General features: G+C 38.5%; 1 protein-coding gene across 1 annotated transcript in view; it reads right to left on the bottom strand.

The window, feature by feature from the left end:
* The window catches only part of FRAS1 (Fraser extracellular matrix complex subunit 1), a 467548-nt gene that overhangs the window by 112261 nt on the left and 327908 nt on the right, over positions 1 to 27379 (bottom strand). Inside the window, exons 31-35 of the mRNA XM_021669641.2 lie at positions 20099 to 20277; positions 14920 to 15036; positions 8987 to 9101; positions 6057 to 6194; positions 3686 to 3718 (exon numbers count right to left, since the gene is read on the bottom strand). Coding sequence (XP_021525316.2) covers positions 3686 to 3718; positions 6057 to 6194; positions 8987 to 9101; positions 14920 to 15036; positions 20099 to 20277 — 582 coding nt within the window. The remainder of the gene's footprint in view (positions 1 to 3685; positions 3719 to 6056; positions 6195 to 8986; positions 9102 to 14919; positions 15037 to 20098; positions 20278 to 27379) is intronic.

Here is a 27379-nt window from a genome sequence, read left to right as displayed (position 1 = left end):
CCCTGAAGGAAATGTGAGAGAAGAACTGCCTGACTTTGATGCTTATTTCCACTTTTCCATAACTGAATACCCTATCTTTTCCCTAAATGCCAGTTTTGGGGGAATATCTGCATCACTGACTCATCAATGTGTTTATCTGTGTGGTCTTTAAGAAAACTTTACTGTCAACTATTTTAAATGTGTGATAAGCTTGCCTATGTGTTGGTTATGAGAAACTGGTTTCATCCCTCTCTTTCTTCTGGAATTAGTAACAAGCCAGCAAGAATATTGCATAAGCAAAGTTGAGCATTGCTCAGTGACTTGTAATAATTACTCTATTCAAATTCTAGATTTGTCTTTTCCTTGAGACAGATCTGAAAGATATGGTTAAATTTTATAAGGTATACTCCATGTCTTGGAGATGCCCAGAAACAGCCCTACTGAAGGTGAGATGACATTATCCATATGTGAATGAAGGTTTTATGGTTCTGGTCATTCAGACAAGTGTCAAAATTATTGTCACTGCTTCTTTAAGTTCAGTCTCCTCTCTGAATCTTCAAAAATAGGGACAGATGGCTCTTAACTATTGGGGATTTGGTGACAAGCATACAAACTTTTTCATTAATTTTAGTGGATTCCGGATTCTCTGAGGTCCCTGTAATCTAAGTTAAGAAATAATTGCAAAATGCAACCTTATTTTACTTTATATTTTATATTATTTTTATTTTTAAGTGGGAATGTCTCAGTTCATCTTCTGTTGCTTATAACAGAAAACCTAAAACTGAGTAATTTATAGAAGAGGAATTTATTTCTTTCACATATGAAGGTTGAGGGGGTACATCTGGTGAGAGCCTTCTGGCTGGTGGGGACTCTGTGAAGGGTCCCAAGGCAGTGTAGGGAGTCACATGGTAAGGGGGCTGAGTGTGCTATCTTAAATCTTTTTCTTCTTAGAAAGCCACCCGCTCCCCTCCAGTGATTAACCACTAATCCACTAATCCATTACTGATTAAACCATTCATGAGGGCAGAGCCCTCAGGTTTCAATCACCTTGTAAAGGCTCCACCTCTCAATACTGCCACACTGAGGATTAAGTTTCAACATGAGTTTTGGAAGGAACATTCCAACCATAGCAGGAAGGAAGTCCAGCGAGCTTTCAACATCGTTATTTTACAGGAGGAGAGAAAAGGCACAAAATTCAAGTGCTTTGGTCATATCATACAGCTGTTCAGTGTGACCAAAGCATATTCTTGCCTCTGTAAGTAAGTGGAAGAAAGCTATTTTCTGGTGCATATTGCGTAACAAGCTATCACTTGGGCACAGGCTTTTGCAAGCAATCATATAAACTTCCAATCAAAATGTCAGCAATTGTATGTTTAGCCCTCTCTTTAAGGAATGTCTCTGATTTCTTTGAGAAACAGTCAAATTCCTTTTTGGGCTAAATGCCCCCTGAGAACATCACTTGCCCTAAGTGTGCACCTTGCTCAGATCTGCTCTCCAGAGATTCTGCACTTGTCTTAAAGACAGTCAGGTCTCAGGAACATCAGCTTTCCTTCTCACTTTAGCTGATTTACCAAAATGGCTGTTCCCTCTCATTCTATGAATTGATGTCAGCTCTTGGGCTTTTTCCTGGCTTATTCATTAACTGCCCAATTTAAAACTCATTCTCGCAAAACTCTGCTAAAGGACATGGCTTTCTACTAGGTACCAAGAGTTTTTCTTCTTTAAAATCAACAAAAAAGGAACCTCTGACAGAAGCAAGATAATTTAAGGTCAGTTCAAGGTCTAATCCCATGGGGCTAAATAATAGGTTCAAGGATCATTCGACTTAAAGTCCTACACAAGTTGATTGTTAGCCCTTTACCTACTCAAGCTTTCAGGTAAGAGTTGAGGTTTGGAAACCAAACTGGCACACTACCATGACACCCACTTTTCGTAACCAACACACATACATGTCAGACTAAGCTAGCTATTCCATGCTCATGCTGCAAGTGAGAAACTTGTATTAAAATCCTGGTTTTAATGTCTACCAGCCGTGGAAATCTGAGAAGATCATCTACTGTTTTTTTGAAACAGGGTCTCACTCTGTCACCCAGCTGGAGTGCAGTGGCACAATCAAGGCTCACTGTAGCCTCAACTACCCTGGTTCAAGCAATCCTCCCACCTTGGCCTCCTGAGTAGCTGAGACTACAGGGAGTATTACTATGTGCTTGGGCTGGTCTTGAACTCCTGGGCTCAAGCAATCCTCCCTCCTCATGCCTCCCAAAGTGCTGGGATTACAGGTGTGAGCACTGTGCCCGGCCAGATTATCTACTTTCGGAATCCTCAGGTTTAAAATGCTGAATAAAAATATCCATCCTTAAAATATTGTTCTAAGAATTAAAGAAGATAATTTTTATTGTAAATTGTTTTATAAAATATAAAAATCTGCTATATATCATTACTGATTGTATGAATACATAAAGGCTTGTGACTAGAAATGAGCTAATAGTGGGTTCATATCAACAGTAGCACAACATCAAAATTTACTATTGATTCAAGTGTGATTTTTAATCCTCACAGAAGAAAGGAAGAGCTGGGAGTTACAGAGAGGCGACTCTACTGCTAACATTCTTCCCTCCATGAAATGTAACAGGGGTCATGGATGGTAGATTCTAATGGAATAGTCAATCCCATCTAAACAGCAATTTAACGATGCTATTTATGGTCAATCATACTTACTTTAGACCTATACAAGAAAGCAGCTTATCCTATGGCGGTCCAGCATAGATACAAGGTCTGACTCTGCTTTTGCTGATTGGCACCCTACTTCTATTGCACTATGAGCTAAAACTAGAATTCAGAGATCTTCCTTCCATACACAAGTTTCTCAACAAACCTCTGGGTGGTAAGCCTTTTCCCTCCAGTAACAAGGCATTACATGAATGGTTCTATTCAAGACTTTTATACAACCACTGTTTATTAGCTGAGTATAAAATAGGAATGATATGTAGCAATAATTGTTCTTGGAGCTTTACATTTATTATTATTATCCCCATTTATGAATGAGGCATTCAGACACAGAGATGTAAGAAACTTTCCCAGGGCAAACTGAACTCCAGGTTATCTGGATGCAGGGTTTAGAATCTTAATTACTATTAACTCTTTAATGGATATTAGGACACATTGAAGTTGGGCTTAAACATTAATTTCTCTTCTTTTTTTCTTGAGACAGGGTCTCACTACACCAAACTGCAGTGTAGTAGTGCAATCATACCTCTCACTGCAGCCTTGACCTCCTGGGCTCAAGGGATCCTCCTGAGTAGGTAGGATGGTAGGCATGTGCCACCATCATCCAGCTATCTTTTTTTTTTGTATAGACAAATTATTGCATTGTTGTCCAGGCTGGTCTTAAACCTCTGGGTTTAAGTGCTGTTCCTCCTCAGCCTTCCAAAGTGCTGGACTACAGGTGTCAGCCACCGTGCCTGGCTCTTAAACATTAACTTTTAGTATCCTTGGTAGATTTTTTTCCTATGACTATAAAGTTAAGCTATTACTATTTAACTAACCTTTTGTTTATTTTAGAAGAAACTTGTTTTAGAAGAAAAATCATATAGTTTTTAAGTAGTTCTTAGAAAATAGCTAAAAATAATGATGATGGAATTAAAAAAAGGAACTAATAAGGAAATAAATAATTTTACTTTCTAATAAAATTTAGATGAATCTTTACCTGTGAAGTGGAATTTCACTGATTCTGGGAGGCCTGAAAGAGTAAGAGAGACAATCAGTATATTAAACACTTTGGGGTCAGAGAGAGATAGGGAAAGTACAAAATATAGGGCAGAAGTTAGGAAGGTAAAGGATGTTTTTATCTAAATTATTCTTATTTAAGGAAAGATCACCAGGTCATTTGCTAATGTTATGTTGAATTTAATGGTGCCAACATTAATTTTAAATGCAAAAAGAACCACATAGTGGAGTAATTTTATATCACAGCAGTTAGTGTGATTTATAACACATTCATTCAGAACCATTTTATCAGTACATAAAATCCTACAAATCAGTGCATGTGGGTGAGTCGTATATCACTGACAGGGCTCTCAGGTGGGTCAATTCCATTGTAGAACTGAGTGATGCCGAGACATTGATTTACACACTGTAACCATGTGAGAGATTTATCTCACAGCATTTATCCCATAGATTATACAGCACAGGACTCTGTTCTCTCTGAAGAGGCTCTAGGAACTTAGGCAAGTTTAGTGGATGCCTTCAACCATAGCTGACATGTTTTCTTTCCCTCTAATCTCAGGATATCCTGTGTTTCTTATAAAGTAGGTCTTGTAACATAGGGGTTACAGACCCATAAACATTTTCAAGGGCTTTAGTTATCCAGTTACTAAATATTAGAGGTTTTCAATCTAATTGAAGAGTTAACTGTTTTCTGGGAGATTAAACTTATGTTAAATAATGGCAAATATCACTTTAAATGTTTACCATAATCAAAAAAGTCTAAATTACTTAAACCATGTTCAGCTGACCATAAGAAATCACCACTTTTATGTATGAAAAAAGCTACTGTATAAAAAGAATATCCCTATATTCGTGGTGTTATGTAGTACATACACCTTAAAGATCAGAAAGAAATAGGCATTAGTGGCTGGGCGCGGTGGCTCACGCCTGTAATCCCAGCACTTTGGGAGGCCGAGGCGAGCGGATCACGAGATCAGGAGATCAAGAACAGCTTGACCAATATGATAAAACCCCATCTCTACTAAAAATACAAAAATGAGTGGGTGTGGTGGTATGTGTCTGTGGTCCCAGCTACTTGGGAGGCTGAGGCAAGATAATCACTTGAACCCAGGAGGTAGAGGTTGCAGTGAGCCAAGATTGCACCACTGCACTCCAGCCTGGGTGACAGAGTGAGACTCTAACTCAAAAAAAAAAAAAAGAAAAAGAAAAAGAAAAGAAAAGGAACAGGCACTAATATTTTTGGAATAGTCCAAGGCATAAAAATATGTAAGGGCAGGAACTTAAAACACCTGACCTCTGGTTAGCAACCTTGATTACTGGATCAAGGGAAGAGATAGGGTGGCAGAGATTAAGGGTACGTCAGGCTTTGTGGAAGGGCACACACTGGCTTTAATGAGAAACTTAGTTATTCTTCCATTCAGTCTTCTCTTCCATTAAAAAGGTGTCTTATACCAAATTCTAGTTTTATCCCAAAGGGTTACCTGCATGCCCCATGTCTACATGAAACCTCCCCTGAGGTACTGCAGGACACTTGCTGGCCTTCCCTTACCCTCATGCCATCCACTCTGGCCTCCTCGTCAAGTCCACTGATAATCACTGCAGTTAAAGAGTTTCTTATGAAAAGCTGTTCCCTATATCTGAAAACTTCCACTGGGCTCCTCTTGATGTTAGAATAACAACCCAAATCCTTACAGACTCCAAGGGTCTGTCACGTGTGGCTTCTGTCTCTCCCACCAGATGCATCCCTGCTCTGCCTGACCCTTCACATTTCAGACACAGACACCACGTTCTCTCCTTCTCCAGGCCTCTGCATGTGGGGCTGGTGCCCTTCCTTCAGGAACATTTTCCTGACCATCCAAAATACACACAGTTTGCTTCATCAGCTAGTATCTTCACTGACCTCTCAGTCTAGGCCAGTCTGGTTATGAGTAATTCCACCACTGAACTTTCTCCCTCCTTCTCAGAGCTCTTATCTCAGTTTGCAATTAAACATTCATTCCTGGGGTTATTTATCAAATTCTGTCTTTATATATCCTCCAGTCACTAAGAGCAGAATCCATGCCTCTTTTTGCCTGCCACTATAGCTCCAAGACCTCATTCAGTGATTGGCACACAGGAGGCACAAAATAATGATTTATTGAAAATATGCCTGCATGCATGAAAACACGAAAAAAAAAAAGATGGAACTGAGCCCAAGCTACATATTGGCTGACAGGTCTCAAGCTATTTTGAAGAGCTAGAAAGCAGGGGCACCAAATGGACCAGAAGATTACAGGGAGAGTTAGGGCAAGCCTGTGATGCAGAGCCACAAAGAGCCATTGGGGGCCTCAAAGCAGAGAGGAGAGCATTACCAGTAAAGGAGAAGGCCATGAGCTCCTGGAGGTGGGGGGCTGCTGGGGGAGGGCGGTACATGACTTTGCCCTGGTTAATATCCTCTTGTGTGAAATACTGTATAGGAGAGTGAGGGTGGTCCCGGTGCTCGATGATACCTGGGAGGAAGAGATTTGGCATGAGCATCAACAGTAATTCTCATCACTGACTGAATAACTAGAGCCCACTCTTCTTGTTGATGGGAGTCTTTCATCCTCCAGAACCTGACTGTTCTCAGGTTGCTCTTGGTATGCTATTCTCTGGTTATTAAAGAAAAGGGAAAATCAGAAACCCAAACGACTTTTGACTGGGATTCATGAAATATAAACCATCGTGCGATGGTTAATACTCATTGTCAACTTGATTGGATTGAATGATGCAAAGTATTGATCCTGAGTGCATCTGTGAGGGTGTTGCCAAAGGAGATGAATATTTTAGTCAGTGGACTGGGAAAGGTAGACCCACCCTCAGTCTGGGTGGACATCATCTAATCAGTTACCAGGAAGGCTAGAATGTAAAGCAGGCAGGCCGGGTGTGGTGCCTCATGCCTGTAATCCCAGCACTTTGGGAGGCTGAGGCAGGTGGATCACCTGAGGTCAGGAGTTCAAGACCAGCCTAGCCAACATGATGAAACCCTATCTCTACTAAAAATACAAAAATTAGCCGGGTATGGTGGCACATGCCTGTAATCCCAACTATCTGGGAGGTTGAGGCAGGAGAATCACTTAAACCAGGAGGCAAAGGTTGCAGTGAGCTGAGATTGTGCCACTGCATTGAAGCCTGGGCAACAAGAATGAAACTCCATCTCAAAAATAAATAAATAACATTTAAAAAATAAAGCATTAGAAAAACATGAAAAGACTAGACTGGCCTAGCGTCCAAGCCTACATCTTTCTCTCGTGCTGGATGCTTCCTGCCCTTGAACATCAGACTCCAAGTTCTTCAGTTTTGGGGCTCTGACTGGTTGTCCTTGCTCCTCAGCTTACAGATGGCCTATTTTGAAACCTTGTGATCACATGAGTTAATACTTAATAAATCCCCTTCATATATCTATATAGCGATATCTATATATGGATATCTATATATGGATATCTATATATGGATATCTATCTATCTATCTATCTATCTATCTATCATCTATCTATCTATCTGCCTATCCTATTAGTTCTGTCCCTCTAGAGAACCCTAATACACATAGTAAGATGCAAACTACTGCCCTACCATAGCCTAGACCAGGTAATTTTCCAGAAGTCATAGACATGGTCATGTAATTATGAGATTCTCTCAATTGAGTTTCAGTTCAAAGGTCCTTGAGAAACTGGCACAGACTGGTCTCTTGGTAAGGCTGTAGAAAGACTTTTTTTCAATCTAACCTCTTTCCTTCAGAAATTCCTTAGACTCTGCAATAATCTTTGGCTACAGTAACATGGATCTTGATTATTCTAAGAACTGATTTTGCAATGATCACTGCTTGTGATAAATGCTGTAGAGGCTGAAGATTTGCCTGTTGTTTCTAAATTTTTCAGATACAGAACTAATGCTGTGATCATTTTTCATGTCCTATTCACTCCTTAAAAGGAGGGCACATATGATGCTTGGTGTTGAACTAATTCACCTTCAGCGGGGCTGAGAGGGAGCCAGCCATTCTCCGGAGGACAGCCCAGGCTGCTGGTTTAAAAGGGCTCTATCTCTACTCTGGCAATGTAGGAAGAACCATTAGCTATGACTTAGCAGATTACAAAGGAGAGGAATGACTTTTAGACTTTTAATTTCTTTGGACTTTATACAAAGGGTAATGGAATTCAATTTCTGACTTTTCTCTCACCTTGGAAATTTCATAATGTGAGAGTCTTACATTTGGGGCAGTGACTGGTGTTGGGAGAACAGTCCCAGATGTGGGAGGAGAATTATCTTAATAGAGGCTGATCTTCTTGCTGTGAGGAGCAGCCACACCTCTACTGACCTTCATGTTGTTTGGATCTGTGTCCCCACCCAAATCTCATGTTCAATTGTAATCCTCAGTATTAGAGGCAGGGTCTGGTGGGAGGTGACTGGATCATGGGTGCAATTTCTGGTGACAGTGAGTGAGTGAGTCAGTGATGAGATTTTAAAAAGTGTATAACATCTCCCCTACCCCTTTTCCTCCTGCTCCACCCATGTAAGATGTGCCTGCTTCTCCTTCACCTTCTGCTCTGATTGTAAGTTTCCTGAGGCCTCGCCATCCATGCTTTCTGTATAGCCTGTGAAACCATGAACCAGTTAAACGTCTTTTCCTTATAAATTACCCAATTTCAGTTATTTCTTTATAGCAATATGAAAATGGACTAATACAGGCATAGGCTTATTTGTTAAGATGAAAGTCAAGAGATCTAAAGGCTGGGGACTGATGGCAGGGCCCCACATCTCCTCTGACTATAGTTCTACATTCCCATGTTCCTGGATAGGAAGAGGAGTAACGTATCCAACTGGGGAAGGAACTGAATATGTGTGGCTCAGCCCGCTTTGGGCTCCCTGGCAGACCTCCTTATCCTGAATACATGCTCACTGTGGTCCATTCTCCCATTATAATCTCACTAGGGCAGGCCCTGGCCCTACAGAGACAATGGCTATGTGTCCAGTTCTGCCAGTACATGGGAGGGGAGCTCAACCCAGCAACATGTACATTCTCCATCCAGCATGCTCTGTCAGTGCCAAAGCCATCATATTCATCTCCTTCTGAACACAGTGTTTTTCTCTCTCAATTAGCTCTAAACTAGAAGACAGGAGCAAGGAATACGAATAATTATTATCCCTTGAAACCTTAACAAGTATCTCTATGTATACAAGCAGATAAAACTCCAAAGATATTATGACTGGTCAAAAACTAGAAGACAATAGCATCACTCAAAAGATCATTTACTGCACATCTTACCTTGATTTGGAGGCAGAGGTAGAGTGATATTGTAGACAATCTTTCCACTTGGCCTCTCAGAGTTTATAAAGGAGAGGGAATGAGGCTGGATGACAGTCAGGCCATCTTCTCGAGCCTAAACAAAGTTTAAGAAGAAAGAGGAAAACATGATATGAAAAAGCAAAAGCCAGAGGCAAAAACAGAGCTTATTAAGAAAACAAAAACAAATTTGCTCTGGGCTTTTAAATTAGTTACACTTAGTAAAATTTTCAAGAGTTCAAAAGAAGGATGTGGTCTCTTGCATTACAGATTTTTCCCAAGCCTCAGGTCCCTCCTAGGGTTAGAGAGTCCTTTTCAGGTTTTCTTGTACCCTAGTCTTCTCTTCCCCTGCTGCCTCCCAGGGCTGCACCAGTGCATGCGGTGGGGATATTGTTACTTTTTTCTTATGTGGAACATGTTTGCAAATGAGGCATCCCAGCTGGCTATTCTCCTATCTTGCTTCTCACAGCTGGCTCACTGTGTCTCTCCTCTAACTTTTGTTTTCTTTAAGAGACAGGGTCTGGCTCTGTCTCAGGCTGGAGTGCAGTGGTCATAGCTCACTGCTGCTCATCTGACTTAATGGGCTAAGTTGAATCTGGCCAGAAGTTCTAAGGACTCAGCTGAGATATTTAAGTCTTGGCCTCAAGAAATTCTTCAAAGCATTGCCCCCCTGGTCCTCAGTTTTGCTAATGGAAACTGTGACACCTTCTGGGAACAAAGGGCTAAAAGTGAACCCACTTCAAACACCAAAAAAAGCTCACCATTTGCATTCACATATTTAAGAGGTATTTGTTTATTAAAGAACATAGCATAGCCAATATTACTCTTTTTCTTCCTTCTACTGTTAAAAAGAACTAGATATTGCTTTTTCTCTTCCAGTTTTCATAATCCAGTGAGTGAGTGAGGCAATATTAGAGGGCTGATGCATATGTAACTTTTACTATTCCTTCCCCTGTATATATCCATAACCCACTAACAGTGGCAACACTCTAAAAACAAAAAAGGAGAGCTTCAGATGTCTATCACTAGGCATGGTGGTGGGTCAGGGACAGCAGCAAAAACACAATGTGGAGAGGGGAAAAGGGAAACTAGCCCGAGCAGGGGGCCCTCTCCTGGGTCGGGGATGCTGTTCTAAAACAGAACAAAAACATCCAGCTCATCATGGCTCTTCCTAACTGACTCCGGAAGGTGGGTTAGAGTGTGACATGCTCTCCTGCTCTTTGAAGCCCTGCTTCTTTCAGATGGAATCTCCTCATTTAGAAATGGATTAAGTATGGCTCAGTAATGCTCATAGAGGAGGGTGTGGTGTTCTTCCTTTAACCATGAAAAGATTGAAGGTTGCAGTTGCTTTGTAATTGTCCCCAAGGCATATTTATCCTGGGGAGAGGCAGAATTTGCAGGTTAGAACAATCCCCCTATAGTAAAGAGTCATATTTCAGGCCCTTGCTCAGGTCTGGAATGTAATGAGCAAGGAAAATTAGAATTGTGAATAGCAGCTGGTCTCTCACCCTAAAATAAAACAAGTAACAGATTAAAGATATATGCCCTATATAAGGTGTTACTATCCCAAACATGTTTAAACACACCTATAAACATGTACACATGTAGGTACAACTAACAAACAAAAAAGTATAGGCTCTGTGCATTGTTTAGTGCTGTTTGCTACCTTTTAATATCAAAACTATCATAACAACTGAAGATTCTCAGAGTACCATGGGATATTCTGAAAATCTAGAGGCCCCTAAATAATAAAGTGATAAAAAGAGGGAATTATTGTAGACATGGGACTGTGGAAAGGGAAATATGTCCCAGCCAAGATAAGAGTCTATTCTGAAATGTATTGATACTATTTTTCTCCTAATAGAAATAGACACTACATAGAAAAAGGACTTGATTCTGTGAGGAAAGCAATATTGAGTTTGAGATATATCAAAGTATAATCAATTTTAATATTGGCTGCTTAGAATGTTCAATATTTATCAACTAAATATAGTAAGAAATGGGAGATTATACTTCATAGAAATCATTGCAAAAGACATTTTAAAAATGATATATCTGTCAACAAAAGAAGATTACAAAATAATTCTTTTCATAATGGCCATGTTACCTCTGCATATATCCAGAGGCCAGCTGCTTCTCCCACCCCACTGCTACCACTCTGCTCAGGGACACAGTCTCTCCCCAGGATTACCCCAGTGGCCTCCCAATTGCTCTTGCCTCTCCTACACTCCCTTTCAGCACAGCAGCCAGTGTGATCCTTTCACAAGGACATGAGACCTCTGCTTAACTCCCTGCAATGGCTCCCCATTTTAACCAGAAGAAAAGCCAACTTCCTACAATGAGCTGTGAAACCCAGCAGACCTGCCCCAGTCCACTTACTTATCACATCTGTGAATTCACTCACTCTGCTCCAGCACACCCTTCATGAGTGCATCTCAAATAGAACTTGTCATGCGTCCCACCGAAAGTCCTTGTGCATTCCTGATCTTGATGAAAGGTACCCCTAAATCCTCAGACATTGGATGTTTTGCCCTCCTTCCACATCTAGGAAGCCTCTGTGTCTCTAAGTCTCTTAATTTCTCCCTCTTTTTTTTTTTATCATCTTGGCCATTTTTCAGTGTATAGTTCTGTAGAGTTGACTATATGCATACTGTTGTGCAATGCATCTCTAGAACTCTCCCACCTTGAAAAGCTGAAGCTATAGCCATTGAGCAACTCCTCCTTTCTCCCTCCTCATCATGTCACACATTCTACCCCTGGTAACTACTATTCTACTTTCTACTTCTTTTAACTACATTCTACTTTATATCTCATATAAGCAGAATTATGCAGTTTTTGTTCTTTTGTGATTGGATTATTTTACTTATCATAATGTCTTAAACATTCATCTATGTTGTAGCCTGTGACAGGATTTCCTTCTTTTTTAAGGTTGAATAATATTCGTGTGTGTGTGTGTGTGTGTGTGTGTGTGTATCTCACATTTTCTTTATCCATTTCTCTGCTGATTGCTTCCACCTCTCGGCTATTGTGAATAATGCTACAATGAATATGTGTGTGCAGATCTCTTCAAGATCTCCTGAACTCTTAACCATGGGCTCATGCCACTAATTGTTCTTGCTCTAGATGACTGCAATAGCCTGTTTGTTTTCCGACTGGCCCCCATCTAGGATGTTTTCTACCCTATAGCCAGAATGATCTTCCTAAATTGATCATTAAAAATCTGATTATGGCACTTGTCTGCTACAAATCCCTCAACACCTTACTTGCCCCAACAGCCTTACAGTACAAAATGGAAACTCTATCTTATACTTAAGGTCTTCCATGATCTGACTTTTATTTCTTACTGCCTTTTCACTCAGGGATTTTATGCTCCAGTTAACTGAACTACCTGTAATGTCTCAAATATGTCATGATCTCCTATGTCTCCACCTTTTCTCAGCTGCTGCTCCTCAAGCCTGTGATACATTCCCCCCAATTTAGTCTAGATCAGTGGTTCTTCAAGTGTGGTGATCTTGGCAGCATCAAACAGCATCACCTGGAGACTCGTTAGAAATGCAAATTCTTGACTCTACATCAGATCCACTGAATTAGAAAACACTGCGGTGGGTTCCAGTAATCTGTGTTTTATTTTTTAAATTTTTAATGTTTTAAATTTTTTTATTTCTATAAGTTTTTTTTGGAGGGAACAGATGGTATTTGCTTACATAAGTAAGTTCCTTAGTAGTGATGTGTGAGATTTTGGTGCACTTATTACCCAAGCAGTATGCACTGACCCAATTACTAGTCTTTTATTCCTCACCTATTATTCAAAGTGAAGTAATTCAGGAATGGAAAACCAAACATCATATATTCTCACTCATAAGTGGGAGCTAAGCTATGAGGATGCAAAGGCATAAGAATGATACAACGGACTTTGGGGACTCAGAGGGAAGGAGGTGAGTGCAATCTGTGTTTTCATCAACTCTATAGCAATTCTAATATAGGATTAAGTTTGAGAATCCTGGTCTCTAGATAATTTACACTCACCCAGCTCTGTTCACCCCAGAGGAAGCTTCTGTGACCCTTTCTTTCGCTCTGCTGGATTTGGTGCCATCCCATTTGCTCCCATATCATTGCTGTGTCATAGCATTTATCATTGTATTATCTGTGCTTATTTATTTGCTTGTCTCCTCTTCTAGACTTAAAGTTCCTTGAGAATAAAGATTGTGTTTTATGGTCATTGTTGTCCAATGTCTTTCACAGCACTTGGCATACATTAGGAGCTCAAAAGTGTTTATGAATGAGAGACTGAATGAATGGAGAAGTAGATTCCTACCTTTAATCACATATACAAGTATACTAAATATTCCATATAGATATTTACCATATGCATTCACAATGTATTTACCAAATATATCCAAAACTTGCGTGCTTAGATGAGACTAAATGACTAAATTGAGAATGCATTTTTGTTACAGATCACAAGTATCTTCTAAAGTAATGGCCCTAATTCGTGTCAAAAAATATATAAACTATATATTTAAGTAACATAAAAGTAGGCTAATTACATTTTACAGTAAACTAAACTAAGTTTTAACTGGACAGACCTAATTTGCAAGTATGCAGCCTAAGCCCCTAAAGGCTAACTCACTTGAAAAGTCTCTTCAGAGCTCCACAGTGACAGAGCCGGAAACAGCACTGTCTTCCTGGCTCCTGGCCCATTTCTTCCTCCAAACTCAAAATAACACTGCATTAGCATTTGGCAAGACCTGTGTGTGCACATTTTTCTTAACAGTTTAGAGAAAATTCTGATCCAAATTCCTCCAGTCAGAATGATGAATTATAGACTTTATAGTGCTGCTGAATTATGATTTCTTTAAATTACGGTTTACGGTGGAAATGCCAATACCAGCTATTCATTAAAAACTTTCTATTTTCCCTTTATGTCTCTGTCATGTCTCAGACCCATAATTTCTAAAAACTATACCTGTTCTCTTTGTTGTGGCTCAAGGCTGATACACTACTTTGGAACATAACTGTGTGGGTACTAACTAAAATGTGGACCCATGATGATTAATTTACCAGGTCTTATATGCTTGCGGCTATGTCTGGAAGAGGGATTTTGGCATTACAGCCCCCGCAACAGAGACTGAGGGTCATGGGGAAGTTGCTAATTGTCTAAACTAAGCTTCATGTACTAATTTAGTTGACACCTTGCTTCACATCTTCCCATGCCACACACTCCTTCCCACTAGCACACGAGGCTTTCTGTGATAGCTTGATGACCTCCTTATCCTCATCACACCTCCTTGCTGCCTTCCTAATTTCTCCAATCTTCTTGAACTGTTTGCAATTTTGCAAACCTTCTATTCTCTCTTGTCTGTGGGTCTCTGCATGTGCTCTCTTCACTGGTGGCAGTGCCCTTTGTCATCACCTCTCCATTCCTCCCAATGTGCCCCCAAATTTTCACTTGGATAATTGCTATTTATCTTTCTGGATTCAGCATTGACACACATTCTCTAGGAAGCTTTTACAGTGGAAAGTTTCTCATAGGACTTCTAGAAGATGGAATAATAGTTTCTCCGCTAGGTAGTGCTCTATCTGGGGGACCAATGATACCCAAATATTGATTTCATGGACATAAGCCTGAAATTTCCTTCAAATTTTCAAGGAGAACACCTGGAACATCTGGGATACCGTAGAGAGGACATCAGCGATGGATGGGAGGTCAATATGGATTCTGTATAAACTTCCTTTCACTCTGGGAATTTTAAGTTCTTTTTTCAAGTCAATGAGAAATGTGATCACTAGACTTTTTGGCCCCCAAGTCTGTGATCTAGGCCAGGCACTTACTGCATACAAAACCAGGGTACTCTATCAAATCCCATCAGCATGCTTCCTTTAAGTGGAAACCCCAAGTCTACCACTCAACTCACAGTCATATGGAGAGATGCTTCCAGAGACAGTTTAGGTGCTTCAGGTGCCTGTGGTAAGATCGCGATGTTGAACATGCGGCTCTCCAGGCGGGTCTGGGCATCGGAGGCACTGGACACCTGAAAAGAAGGTCATCCCCATGAGCCTCTTATCTTCTACTGGGCAGAGCATGTCAGTACGTGGCTTTTTCCCTCATTTAAGCCAGTCATCTTTGAATTCTATATGCTCCTGCATTACATTTCTCATTCTGCCCTTCATATTTTAATATTGATCTTTTACTAATTGTGAAAAGATATATATAATCATTTTAGGCAAAGCTGAAAATGCAGGAAAGTATAAATAAGAAATAAAAAAATCAGCTAGAATTTCACTACCTAAAAATAGTGAATATTAATATGTTGATATTTATCTTATTTTATATGCACACATATCAATTGCATACAATTTTTTACTTAACACAATACTATGATAGTTTTCTATATCATTAAACATGGTAGAAAATATAATTTTTGAGGACTATATAATATCTTGTTATGAGTATGTAATATGATTTGTATTCTATTTCTTTCATTTTTAACCAGTGCAGGTAAATGTTAGGTAAGTAACAAATCTCAGTCTCATCATTGCAGGGCAAGATTAGTAATGTTCACAATTAGGGTAGCAGTCACAAAATCAACTTTTTCCTGCTTCAAAAACCTGAAGAATGTTGCTTTTTCTATGCAGCTTCTCCCTCCTCATCAGTTACTGAACTGCCCTCTTAAACCCTCCTTCTCTCCATTGTTTGCTAAGCCCTGTGTGACATGTGGAGTTGCATCCATTGGCAGGGTTCTATCAATTCTGAGAAAAAGAGGCAGAGATAGCAGCCCTTTCTCTATGTCTTTAAAAGTTACTCCAACAGAAAGCCTGTCTTCTCTGTCTTCATCTTGACCACATCAGATGTCTGGGATCGAGTTTCGAAATATATGTTTTTAAGGAGATACAGCATCACTGTAAATGATCTTATCGACAATAACTATAATTCACTCATCATCTCTTATGGGATGAGCACTGTATTCGCTATTTTTCAAGGGTTATCTTACTTATCCACAGAGAAGATATTATTATCCTCCTTTTTACAGGTGAGGAAACTGAAAGTCAAAAAATTTAAGCAATGTGTTAAAGTCACAAAGCCAACAAGTGGCAGTATTTAACCAGATCAGTCAGCTTCATGATCATTCCACTGACCAAGATGACTCACTTTGGTAGCTTTAGGAAATTAGATAAGGAGTGGGGAGGGATGAAAATACATTCTATCTTTTGAAGAAAAAGAATCACATTGAATAGGTAGTGAAATGCAGTCATATTACAGAGCAAGTGAATCAGTCTAGTAAAGACACTGATAGGAAATGTGTTGGTCTTTTTAGAACCACATTTCCTAAGACTGTGTCAAAGTGACCTGAGTACACCCAAACCAGGACTCCTTCTCATGCCAAAAATGACTCTAAATGTGCAAGCTTTCTTTGCACTATGCCATGGTCTATTTTCTTCTTTCTTTTTATTATACTTTAAGTTCTGGGGTACATGTACAGAATGTGCAGGTTTGTTATACAGGTTTACACATGTCATGGTAGTTTGCTGCACCCATCAACCTGTCATCTACATTAGGTATTTCTCCTAATGCTATCCCTCCCCTAGCCCCCCATGCCATGGTCTATTTTCTAATCCCACTCACATTACATATGTCCCAACTCTTAGATGCGAAGTAACAGATGGGATGAATTGATGGCTCATGATAGCACATCAACATTAAAATGGCATTAAATCCATGTAATTCTGCCAGATGCAGTGGCTCATGCCTGTAATCCTAGCACTTTGGGAGGCCAAGGTGGGTGGATCACTTGAGGTCAGGAGTTTGAGACCAGCCTAGCCAACATGGTGAAAACCCACCTCTACTAAAAATACAAAAAATTAGCCAGGCATGGTGGTGGGCACCTGTAATCCCAGCTACTTGGGAGGCTGAGGCAGGAGAATTGCTTGAACCTGGGGGGCGGAGGTTGCAGTGAGCAGAGATCATGCCACTGCACTACAGCCTGGGTGACTGAGTGAAACTCCCTCTCAGAAGAAAAGAAAAAAATTCATGCAACTCATTATACTGTATTTTCTGCTTTTTTAAAAAAGAAAAAGAATCATTACAACAGGATTTTTTTTGTTTAAAGTTTGAAATCCTTTAGGGACACTAAAATGATGAATGGGAAAAGTTGCTAACTACTTATGTTAGCACCCATTATAGTGTCTATCTCATTTCATATCAAAATATGAGATATGCTTATAAAGCAATGAGACTTTTAGAATAAACACACCAAAACTTTGACATCAGGAGAACATAATCCCAGACCAGAAAGTTGTTTCATATTTGCAACAAAGATGCTGTCAATGTTCAAAATGCATTTTTGGGAATGCCTTCAAACAAAGTTTACAAATCATATAAGAAACTCTGAGCCCATTACTTCATAATTACTCCCCATTTGAACCCAAAATAATTACCCTCTTTTTCTCACCAGATCTTAGTCTGACTTTTGGCTATTTAGCTATATTTTTTTAATCCACTTCCAAAAGATGACACACTGTCACTGTTGAGGATATTCTAAAGAATATCCCACACACTTTGAAGGCAATTTCACATAGGAGTTCTAAACACATTTTGAGCAAAATGTATGAAGGCTCTCCAAAGGGAACTGCTTTCTGAGTAATAATGTTCATTCAACTGGATGTCTTCATCCAGTGAATTTTTTTAATCATTAATTTTTATTTTATTTTTATTATTTCAAAACTTTATTTATTTACTCAGTAACCAAATTGCAAAAGCAATCAAATACTATTTTGAGCAGCTACTTTGAATCCCCTTCCAGGAAAGTGCTCCATATTGATAACATTCTCCTTCTTGACCCCATGAAGCAAAGGCAGATCTGAGGATTCTAGTTTGAGGAGGTGACGTCTTTTGATTCAGGTCTTTACCTTCATTCTGACTCATTCCTTGATGACTGCTGCAGTCCCCAGGTGCTAAAAATGAAAAGTTAACTTGGGCAAAGGGCACCCAATGTTTGCCCACTCATTGGACATTCAGTGTGCTCAGGATAATCTCATTTTAATGGTTTCCAAATTTATCTCAACCTGCTCTCTGGAAAAGCACATCTTTTCCACAATATAAATTAGTCAGGCGATGAAGATGTACATGCCAGGCATCAGAAGCAGAATGGATGATCATTTTAACAAGGTGAGCTGGGTGAGTTCAGCCCCAGCTGGATTCCTAGACAAAGGAAAAGACTCAGATTTTGAGAGGCGCTGACACTGCTTTGGTTGATCCCCATAAACATAGATATTTTCTCTGACACTTTACCAAATTCTCTGCATCTGTGCTTAAACACTCTCTCATTCCTAATTCCTTATTCTTTTGTATTTCTGTAGGATTCTTTATTTCCAAATTGTGCTTGCCAGAGGTTTGCCTAATTTTATTGATCTTCAAAATCAGGTTTTGTATTTGTTTATCATTTCTAGCATTGTATAATTAACCAATTCCACTGCTTATGTCTACTAATTCCTTCCTTTGGCTTTCCTTAAGTTTCCCTTGTGGTTCTCTGGCTTATTGAGTTAAATATTTTGTCCATGTATTTTAATGCTTTCTTGCTCAATAATAAGAACTTAAGGCCATCAATTTTCTTCTAAGTACAATTTTGTCCATAGGATTTAAGTTTTAATAGGTTATTTCCTCCTCATCAGTATTTCTTAAGAGTTTGCTGTTCTGATTTTCTTTGAGGAATTTTCTAGTAATTATTTAAGAGATCACTTACAATATTGCAAGTGGCCTAAATTTTTGTTTATCCTTTTATTATTAATTTATAATTATATTTATAACAGCTAGAGAACATATGCAGTATAATTTTTTTTCCTTTTTTTTTTGAGATAGAATCTCGCTCTCTCACCCAGGCTGGAGTGTAGCGGCATGATCATGGCTCAGTGCAGCCTCCATCTCCCAGGCTCAAGTGATATTTTTGCCTAGCTGCTGCTAGGCCGAGCTAATTTTCACATTTTTTGTAGAGACAGTGTTTTATCATGTTGCCCAAGCTGGTCTCAAACTCCTGGACTGAAGCAATCTGCCTGCCTTGGCCTCTCGAGGTGCTGAGATTACAGGCATGAGCCACCACACCCAGCCTATGCAGTATAATTCTTGTTCTTTAATCTACTGAAGGTCTCCTGATGGTCTGGTATTTGACCAATTTTTACAAATGGTAATAACAAACCCTTGTATAATGCTAACTATGTGATAGGCAGTATTCTAAGTGTTCTATATGTATTAACTCATTAAATCCTCACAATAATCCTATTTGACAGACAAGGAAAATGAAGCATAAAACTTTTGCCCAAGTAATTTGCCCAAAGTTGTATAGCTAGTAAGTGGCAGAACTGACACCTAAGCCTGTTGAGTTTGGCTATAGGCCCATGATCTTATCACAAGATAGTAAGTGTTCTAGAACATTCAAAACTAGAAGATAAGATTTTTTTCTCCATATAGTATTTTTATATTTTAAAAGAATATTTTTTTTCTGAACACTTTGGCCGTTATCTAACCTAAACATCTTGGATGTGGATAACTCTGCTTGTAAAGATATACATATATCTGAATTGACAAATTAAAAAAATATCCTAATGCTATGAATTGTATTTTGTAGGGAATTCCCCTGATAAGATTTGGCTTTGTCCCTACCAAGTTCTTGTCTTGAATCATAGCTCCTATAATTCCCATGTGTTGTGGGAGGGACCCAGAAGGAGATAATTGAATCATAGGGGCAGTCTCCCCTATACTGTTCACACGGTAGTAAATCTCGCGAGAGTTTACAGTTTTATAAGGATTTTCCCTTTTCACTTGGCTCTCATTCTCTCTTGACTGCCGCCACGTAAGACATGACTTTCACCTTCCACCATGATTGTGAGACCTCCCCAGCCATATGGAACTGTGAGTCCATTAAATCTCTTTTTCTTTATAAATTACCCAATCTTGGGTATGTCTTTATAAGCAGCATGAAAAGGGACTAATAGATTCCCCAAACATGATTTCCTATCAACTGTAGGAAATTACTCAAGTTGATTATAAATAAGAGTAATTGGATTCATCAGATTTCAGAAAAGTCAGGAAGCAGAGGGTACCTGGAAGCGGAAGGAGTCACTCTGGGCTGGGGCTCCTGAGTGCCTGTACCACACAATGCCTTCATTGATGTCCTGCTGAGTGAAGGTGCTGGTGGGGGTAGCTGTCCTCCCATCAGGCAGGTGCTGCCCTTCATCTGCAGGGCTGTCTGCAGGCATATTCACCAGAAGGACCACCTCCCCTAGGAAGGCACAAATCACACAGTTAGTGAGGGTGCCTAGGAAAAGTCAGAGCCTTTACCTCCTTTCCTACTAATCTTTTTTTTTTTTTAACTAAAAATAAATAATGTACTTATTTATTTTTATCTAAGGTGAAGGAAAGGATGTTAACACATAATTCAGTAGACAGTATTGGATTCACCTTTAGAAAGAGAATTCTTAAGCTTTCTGCTAAAAGAACTAAAAGTCATTCAAGGGCAATTCATGTATGAAGTTACTGACTTATATCTATTAAAAATTACATAAGGAGACTGAGATAGTAGCAAATACCATGAACAAATACTCAAATACTGGGCATTGAATGGATTTGTTTCTATGCACGACTTTCTGTGCAATAGAAAATGTCTTACAGCCAAGAAGATTTTAGTGAAAACATAATGGGAAATTAGAAACAATTCAGTGGAAGTTTTTCATGAGAGAATTCTGTCCAATGATAGTAATGCAGGTTCAATATCCCTCATCTGAAATTCTTAGGACCAGAAGTATTTCAGATTTCAGATTTTGGAATATTTGCATATACATAATGAGATATCTTGGAATCAGAACCCAAGTCTAAACATGAAACTCATTTATGTTTTGTATGCACCTTGCACACATAGCCTGAAGGTAATATTATATAATATTTAAAAATAAATTTTGTGCATGCAAAAAGTTTTGACTGTAACCTTTCACATGAAATCAGGGGTAGAATTTTCCACTTGTGACATCATGTCAGTATTTACCAGGTTATGGATTTTGGAGCATTTCAGATTTCAGACTTTTGGATTAGGGATGCTCAACTTGTAATAGCTAACAGTGGAAGACATATGCCAGGTACTGCACTATATTCTATGTGGTGATTCAAACCCAGCTCCATTGCTTCCAGCTGAGTGAGCTTCCTTAAGCTCCATAAGCCTTTGTTCCTCATTTGCAAAAGGAAAATAATAGTATATACTTTACAGGTGCTTAAAAAGAATGTTGGTCATCCTTCTTGACATAGTTTGGCTGTGTCCCCACCCAAATCTCAACTTGAATTATATCTCCCAGAATTCCCACATGTTGTGAGAAGGACCCGGGGGAGGTAATTGAATCATGGGGGCCAGTCTTTCCCGTGCTATACTTGTGATAGTAAATAAGTCACACAAGATCTGACGGGTTTATCAGGAGTTTCCACTTTTGCCTCTTCCTCATTTTCTCTTGCTGCAGTCATATAAGAAGCACCTTTCACCTCCTGCCATGATTCTGAGGTCTCCCCAATCATGTGTAAGTATAAGTCCAATTAAACCTTTTCCCCCCCAGTCTCAGGTATGTCTTCTCAGCAGCATGAAAACAGAGTAATACACTTCTCACTAATTTTATTTAATTATTCTGAATGATGTCATTATCATCTTTATTTTATAGATGAAAGTCTTTAGGTTCAGAGTTCAATAACTGTTAGAAGTTACAAAAATGTTAAGTTGATGAGCTGGGATTTGAATCTGAAGCTTACATTCCTGGTCATGAAGCTCTGTTACCAATCATCATTATTTTGTGAACACGTACCGGTATTTAGACTGCTAAATAAATTATCATGTTTTAGGCTTAGGCAAGGACTTCATGACCAAAACACCAAAAGCATTGGCAACAAAAGCCAAAATAGACAAATGGGACCTAATCAAACTCCACAGCTTCTGCACAGTGAAAGAAACAGTCACTAGAGTGAATCAGCAACCAACAGAATGGGAAAACATTTTTGCAGCTTACCCATCTGACAAAGGGCTGATATCCAGAATTTACAAAGAACTAAAACAGATTTACAAGAAGAAAACAAACAAACCCATTCAAAAGTGGGCGAAGGATATGAACAGATACTTTACAAAAGAAGACATACACAAGGCCAACAAACATATGAAAAAATGCTCATCATCACTGGTCATTAGAGAAATGCAAATCAAAACTACATTGAGATACCATCTCACGCCAGTTAGAATGGCCATCATTAAAAAATCTGGAGACAACAGATGCTGGAAAGGATGTGGAAAAATAGGAACACTTTTACACTGTTGGTGGGAGTGTAAATTCGTTCAACCATTGGGGAAGACAGTGTGGTGATTCCTCAAGGACCTAGAAATAGAAATTCCATTTGACCCAGCAATCCCATTACTGGGTATATATCCAAAGGATTATAAATCGTTCTACTATAAGGACACATGCACACAAATATTCACTGCAGCACTGTTTACAATAGCAAAGACCTGGAACCAACCCAAATGCCCATCGATGATAGACTGGACAGGAAAAATGTGGCACATATACACCATGGAATATTATGCAGCCATCAAAAACGATGAGTTCACGTCCTTTGTAGGGACATCAATGAACCTGGAAACCATCATTCTTAGCAAACTGACACAAGAACACAAAATCAAACACTGCATCTTCTCACTCACAGGCGGGTGTTGAACAATGAGAACACATGGACACAGGGAGGGGAGCACTACACACTGGGGTCTGTTGGGAAGAAATAGGGGAGGGACAGCGGGGGGTGGGGAGTTGGGGAGAGAAAGCATGGGGAGAAATGCCACATATAGGTGAAGGGGAGGAAGGCAGCAAATCACACTGCCACATATGCACCTATGCAACAATCTTCCATGTTCTTCACATGTACCCCAAAACCTAAAATGCAATAAAAAAATAAAATAAAATCATCATGTTTTCTCCTCCTTCATTCTTTAAACTGTATTAGAACTGAAACAAGGAAATCTACATATAAACACCACTATCATCAGCAGTTTGTTTGTACTGCTTGTTCTTCACCTAAAGTGCCTTCATCTTCACCTACTATCTTCTTAAAGTGAGACTAAAAATACAGAGGTGTTATAGAAACAATTAAAATTTCACAGGAAGACTATGCCTTCAATTGAAGACCAAACAGAAGAATGGATGAACTGCTGCAAGCAGAAGCTAGATTCTCATGAAAAAGTATCTAACAATAAATCTGAAGGAAGCCACTCTAACACTCTGATAGTGGGAGGGAGAGGGTGAGGAAGAGGGAGCGAGAAAGAGAGAGACAGATAGACTGTCTATTTTTAAAATATTTTATAGGAGAATACCTGAATCTTAATACACTAGACACTAAATATATTGGGCAATTGATGACACATTTTGATTACTCTAGAGAAATTTGCTTTCTTACTCAGTGAAGACACTCATTCTAATATTTATATGTACTAAATTCAAATTTAAAACAAGCATAATATCCTAGATGGTAATGAAATACCAAAATAAGAGAGAAACATGACTATACTACTTTTTATATATGCATAGGTAGTATCAACTCACTGTAGTTTTCTTTCTTGTATTATAACTTATTTGTACTCAAGTAAAAATAAATTCCATTACCTATCTCTCCTTGGTTCAACTTCTGTTCCTAAGATGCTGTTAATAAACAAAGATTTCTAAGATGTGGACTGTTTATGAATGTGAGTGCAGTTGCAAAATATTCTGAAAGAAAATTTCCACAATGAAAATGTGTAGAGTAGAAAACATTCAAATGCTGATTTCCCAGCTATTCTGCTTTATGATAGAAAAGCAAAGCAGAATTTTCCTAACAAGGCCTAATGAAACAAACCTAATTTTTTATGTAAAAAAACCACTTTCATGTCATACAGATTAACAGGAATTATAAGATATTGGCTAACTCCATTAATTTTAACTCAATAAATAGTCATTCAGTACCCATTAGGTGCTAATGACTGTGGTAGGCCCTTCAGGAATGGAGGGATTCAAAGGTAGGCAAGATGCAGCTCCTACCTCAAAGATTAGCCCTATAAGCAACTGGGAGCCACTGTGAGTTTTCCAGTAGGTGAATGACATGAATTGATTTAGAGCATATAACATGTGGCCAGAATATGGAAATCCTATAAGAGTTGAAGGTCCTGTTCAAGAGGATGGACTTTATTCTATAAAAGTGATAACGATAGTAGCTAACATTTATGTAGAAGGTTTGACCAATTATAAGACTACTGCCAAATCCAGAGGAAAGACCTGAACTAAGACAACAGAGGTAAGACTGGAAAGCAACAAAGAGGCAAGAGTCACTGAGGAGGTGGTAACAACAGAACTTGACAAATGTTCCTGTGAAGGATGATAGAGGAAGGCATCAACAAGAATCACCTATTGGGCTGGGTGACTGGATGCCACTACTGGGTATCAATCATACAGAAGGAGGAAGGGGTTGGAGGAAAAATGAAGGGTTCAGCACTGGACATGCTGAATATAAGCACCTTTGTGACAAGTCCGAGTGGACCAGGAGAAATATCAGCCTACTGTGGGATTCTCCGCAGAGGAGAGCTAAGCTTCTTTCTGTAGCACCTCACCTCTGCTTTAATCATAATATGACTACATAAAGATAACACTTTAAACTTATAAAAATCCAAGGTAAAAAACAGAAAATGGTCTCTATTTGGGATTTCCTTTATACTGAAGTCTATATTTTAACCAATAATTTTGAAGGGAAGATTCAGTAGGTATTAAGAATTGGAATATCATTTGAATTTCTATGAATTATTTTGAGATTGAGATCATTCATATTAATGCATCTTATATTATGATAAATCATTTGGAATTGCCAATGTGTTAGGTTAAATCACATTCTCTTTCAAATGATTCTCAAGTTACTTCATTAAAACCATCTCATTATATGTACTTTCAAATATAAGTGAGTAGCTATGGATACAAATTAATCAAGTTGTCTGAATTTAGACAGATACTCCCCGAGTTTCAGTAATTTGACTTACAATTTTTTTAAGTTACAATGGTGCAAAACCATTGTTTTTCACTTTCAGTACAGTAGTTAATAAGTTACATGAGATAACACTTAATTATAAAACATGCTTTATGTTAGATGATTTACCCAACTCTAGACTAATGTAAATATTCTGGGCACATTTAAGGTAGGCTAGGCTAAGCTATGATGTTTGGTAGGTTAGGTATACTAAATGTATTTTCAACTCATGATATTTTCAACTTACAATGAGTTAACAGGGTGTAACCCCATTGTATCTGAAAACAGTGGTGAGTCTGCAAGTGGTTGAACTCAAGTCCTTTATGCACATACTACACAACCAATTTACATTTGGTTCTGTTTCAAGGGGTCAGCTCTTCACAAAATGCCCAAAACCCAACTTGAACTTTCTTAAGTGATGAGGGAGTACAAGGTAAAGACTCCATAAATTTAGATAATTAAGATTGATAGGTGCAAGCAGATTTGCGTTAAGCGGGCTTCTTAACCACCAATTTCACTCTTGAATGGTTTCTAGGTAAGTGATTAGATTATTACTGATGGGGGCTCTGGCTACTGGAAAGATCATGTTCATAGGAAGAAATTAATTAAATGAGTTACAGCAGGAAAGCACCACAATAAAGACCACGTAATATTCATCAAACTGAAATGGCAAACTTTTATCTGCTTAAAAACCATTTAATTCAGCATTGTTTTGTTTAAGCCTTAATGGAATATTGGACTGTTTCTAGGAAATTTGGGGGCTTAATTTTTTGTCTTTTACTGACAAAAATAAGGTAGAAAATTTAATACATCAAAAGAGTCATTGATTTTTAGAGATGAAAAGGACTTTAAAAATATCTAGCTTAAAATCAGTAGTTGAAAGTACAATGAGAACAGGAAACTTACTAATTACAAATGGAAAAATACTAACTTTAGAGTGGAAAAATCTAATAGACACCACTTTAACCAAGTGGTCAAAGTTAATATCACCTATTTTAAGACATCGTGAGATGATTGTACCTCCTGACGATGCATTGAGAAACGGGAAAAAAACACAACCTTAACCCAATCATGAGAAATCATCCTCAGACAAACACAAATTGAGTGACAGTCTACAAATATCTGACCAGTACTTTTCAAAAGAGTCAGTGTCATAAAAGACAAAGACTGAGGAATTGTGCGTCACAGATTGGAGGAGCCCAAGGAGACATGACAAATAAGTGTAATTTGAGATCCTGGATTGGGTCACAGAAAGGGCATTGGTGGGAAAAATGGCAAAATTTGAATAAGGCCTATGGATTAATTAATAGTATCATATCAAGGTTAATTTCCTGGTTTCAATAATTGTTCTATAGTTATAAGATATTAACATTAGGGGAGGATAACTAAAACATATTCAACAGCTTTTGTACTATTTTTGCAACTTTTCAGTCTAAATCTTTTTAAAATGTTTTAATGATTTAGCCTATCTTCTCAAAGAAACCTATGGCACAAGACCATATACCTGCCTTTTTCAAGGTTACATAGCTATAATAAATGGCATCTCAACTAGACTGACCATTTTATAATTATAATACCAATTCCCAATTAGATGGCTTTTCAATGTCTTTGTGGACATTGGAGTTATTTTTAAATTAAAGTTAATTTTTTCCCTCCCTACAGAAAATATATAATTAAAAAAACCTGGTAGCCCAAAGGAAAAACAGATTTTTCTTCTTACTTATTTTTAAAACTCTACATTTAAAAAATTTTTATGACATGTTGTTGTTTTACACAGTTTAAATTCCTTCTTTTATGTCTTTAAATCACTTTACATATGCTTATTTCATAGTTTTTATAAGACTGCTACTTTATTTGAAATTCTTGGGATTTTAACCTTCTTGTTTATTTTGGTTACGGTACTACATTGTTTCCTCCCATATTCCATAATTTTAAATCCTGAGCTTCAATAGTTTCTTCCGAGAATCCCATGTGGCCTAGTAGAGAGTAGGCCTTCTGTAATTTCTACTAGTTTCAATAAAGAACCCAAGATGTATCATAGACCTGAGATTAATTTTCATAAAATACCTGAGCTTCAGGTTTCTTAGATAAGGTATATACTCTACTGTAACCTGAGATTTACAGGAAAAAATAGGCCTTTATTTCTGATTTTTCACCAGGCTTTTTTTCCTACTCTGACTCCAAGAAAGAGGCAAATTTCTCTGCCATCTCTCTGTGCTGATGAGCTTCTTGTTTCTACCCTGTCCCTGTAATTGAAGACATGTCTTTCCAGAGTCCTGGTTTTATGCAGCATTTTAATTCCAATGCTCTGTCTCTGCATG

Source organism: Aotus nancymaae, unplaced genomic scaffold (assembly GCF_030222135.1).
Source record: "Aotus nancymaae isolate 86718 unplaced genomic scaffold, 86718_ANA_hifiasm-v0.15.2.pri h1tg000006l, whole genome shotgun sequence".
NCBI lineage: Eukaryota > Metazoa > Chordata > Mammalia > Primates > Aotidae > Aotus > Aotus nancymaae.
The sequence above is the reverse complement of the archived record's forward strand: the minus strand, read 5'-3'. Positions and strand labels throughout refer to the sequence as shown.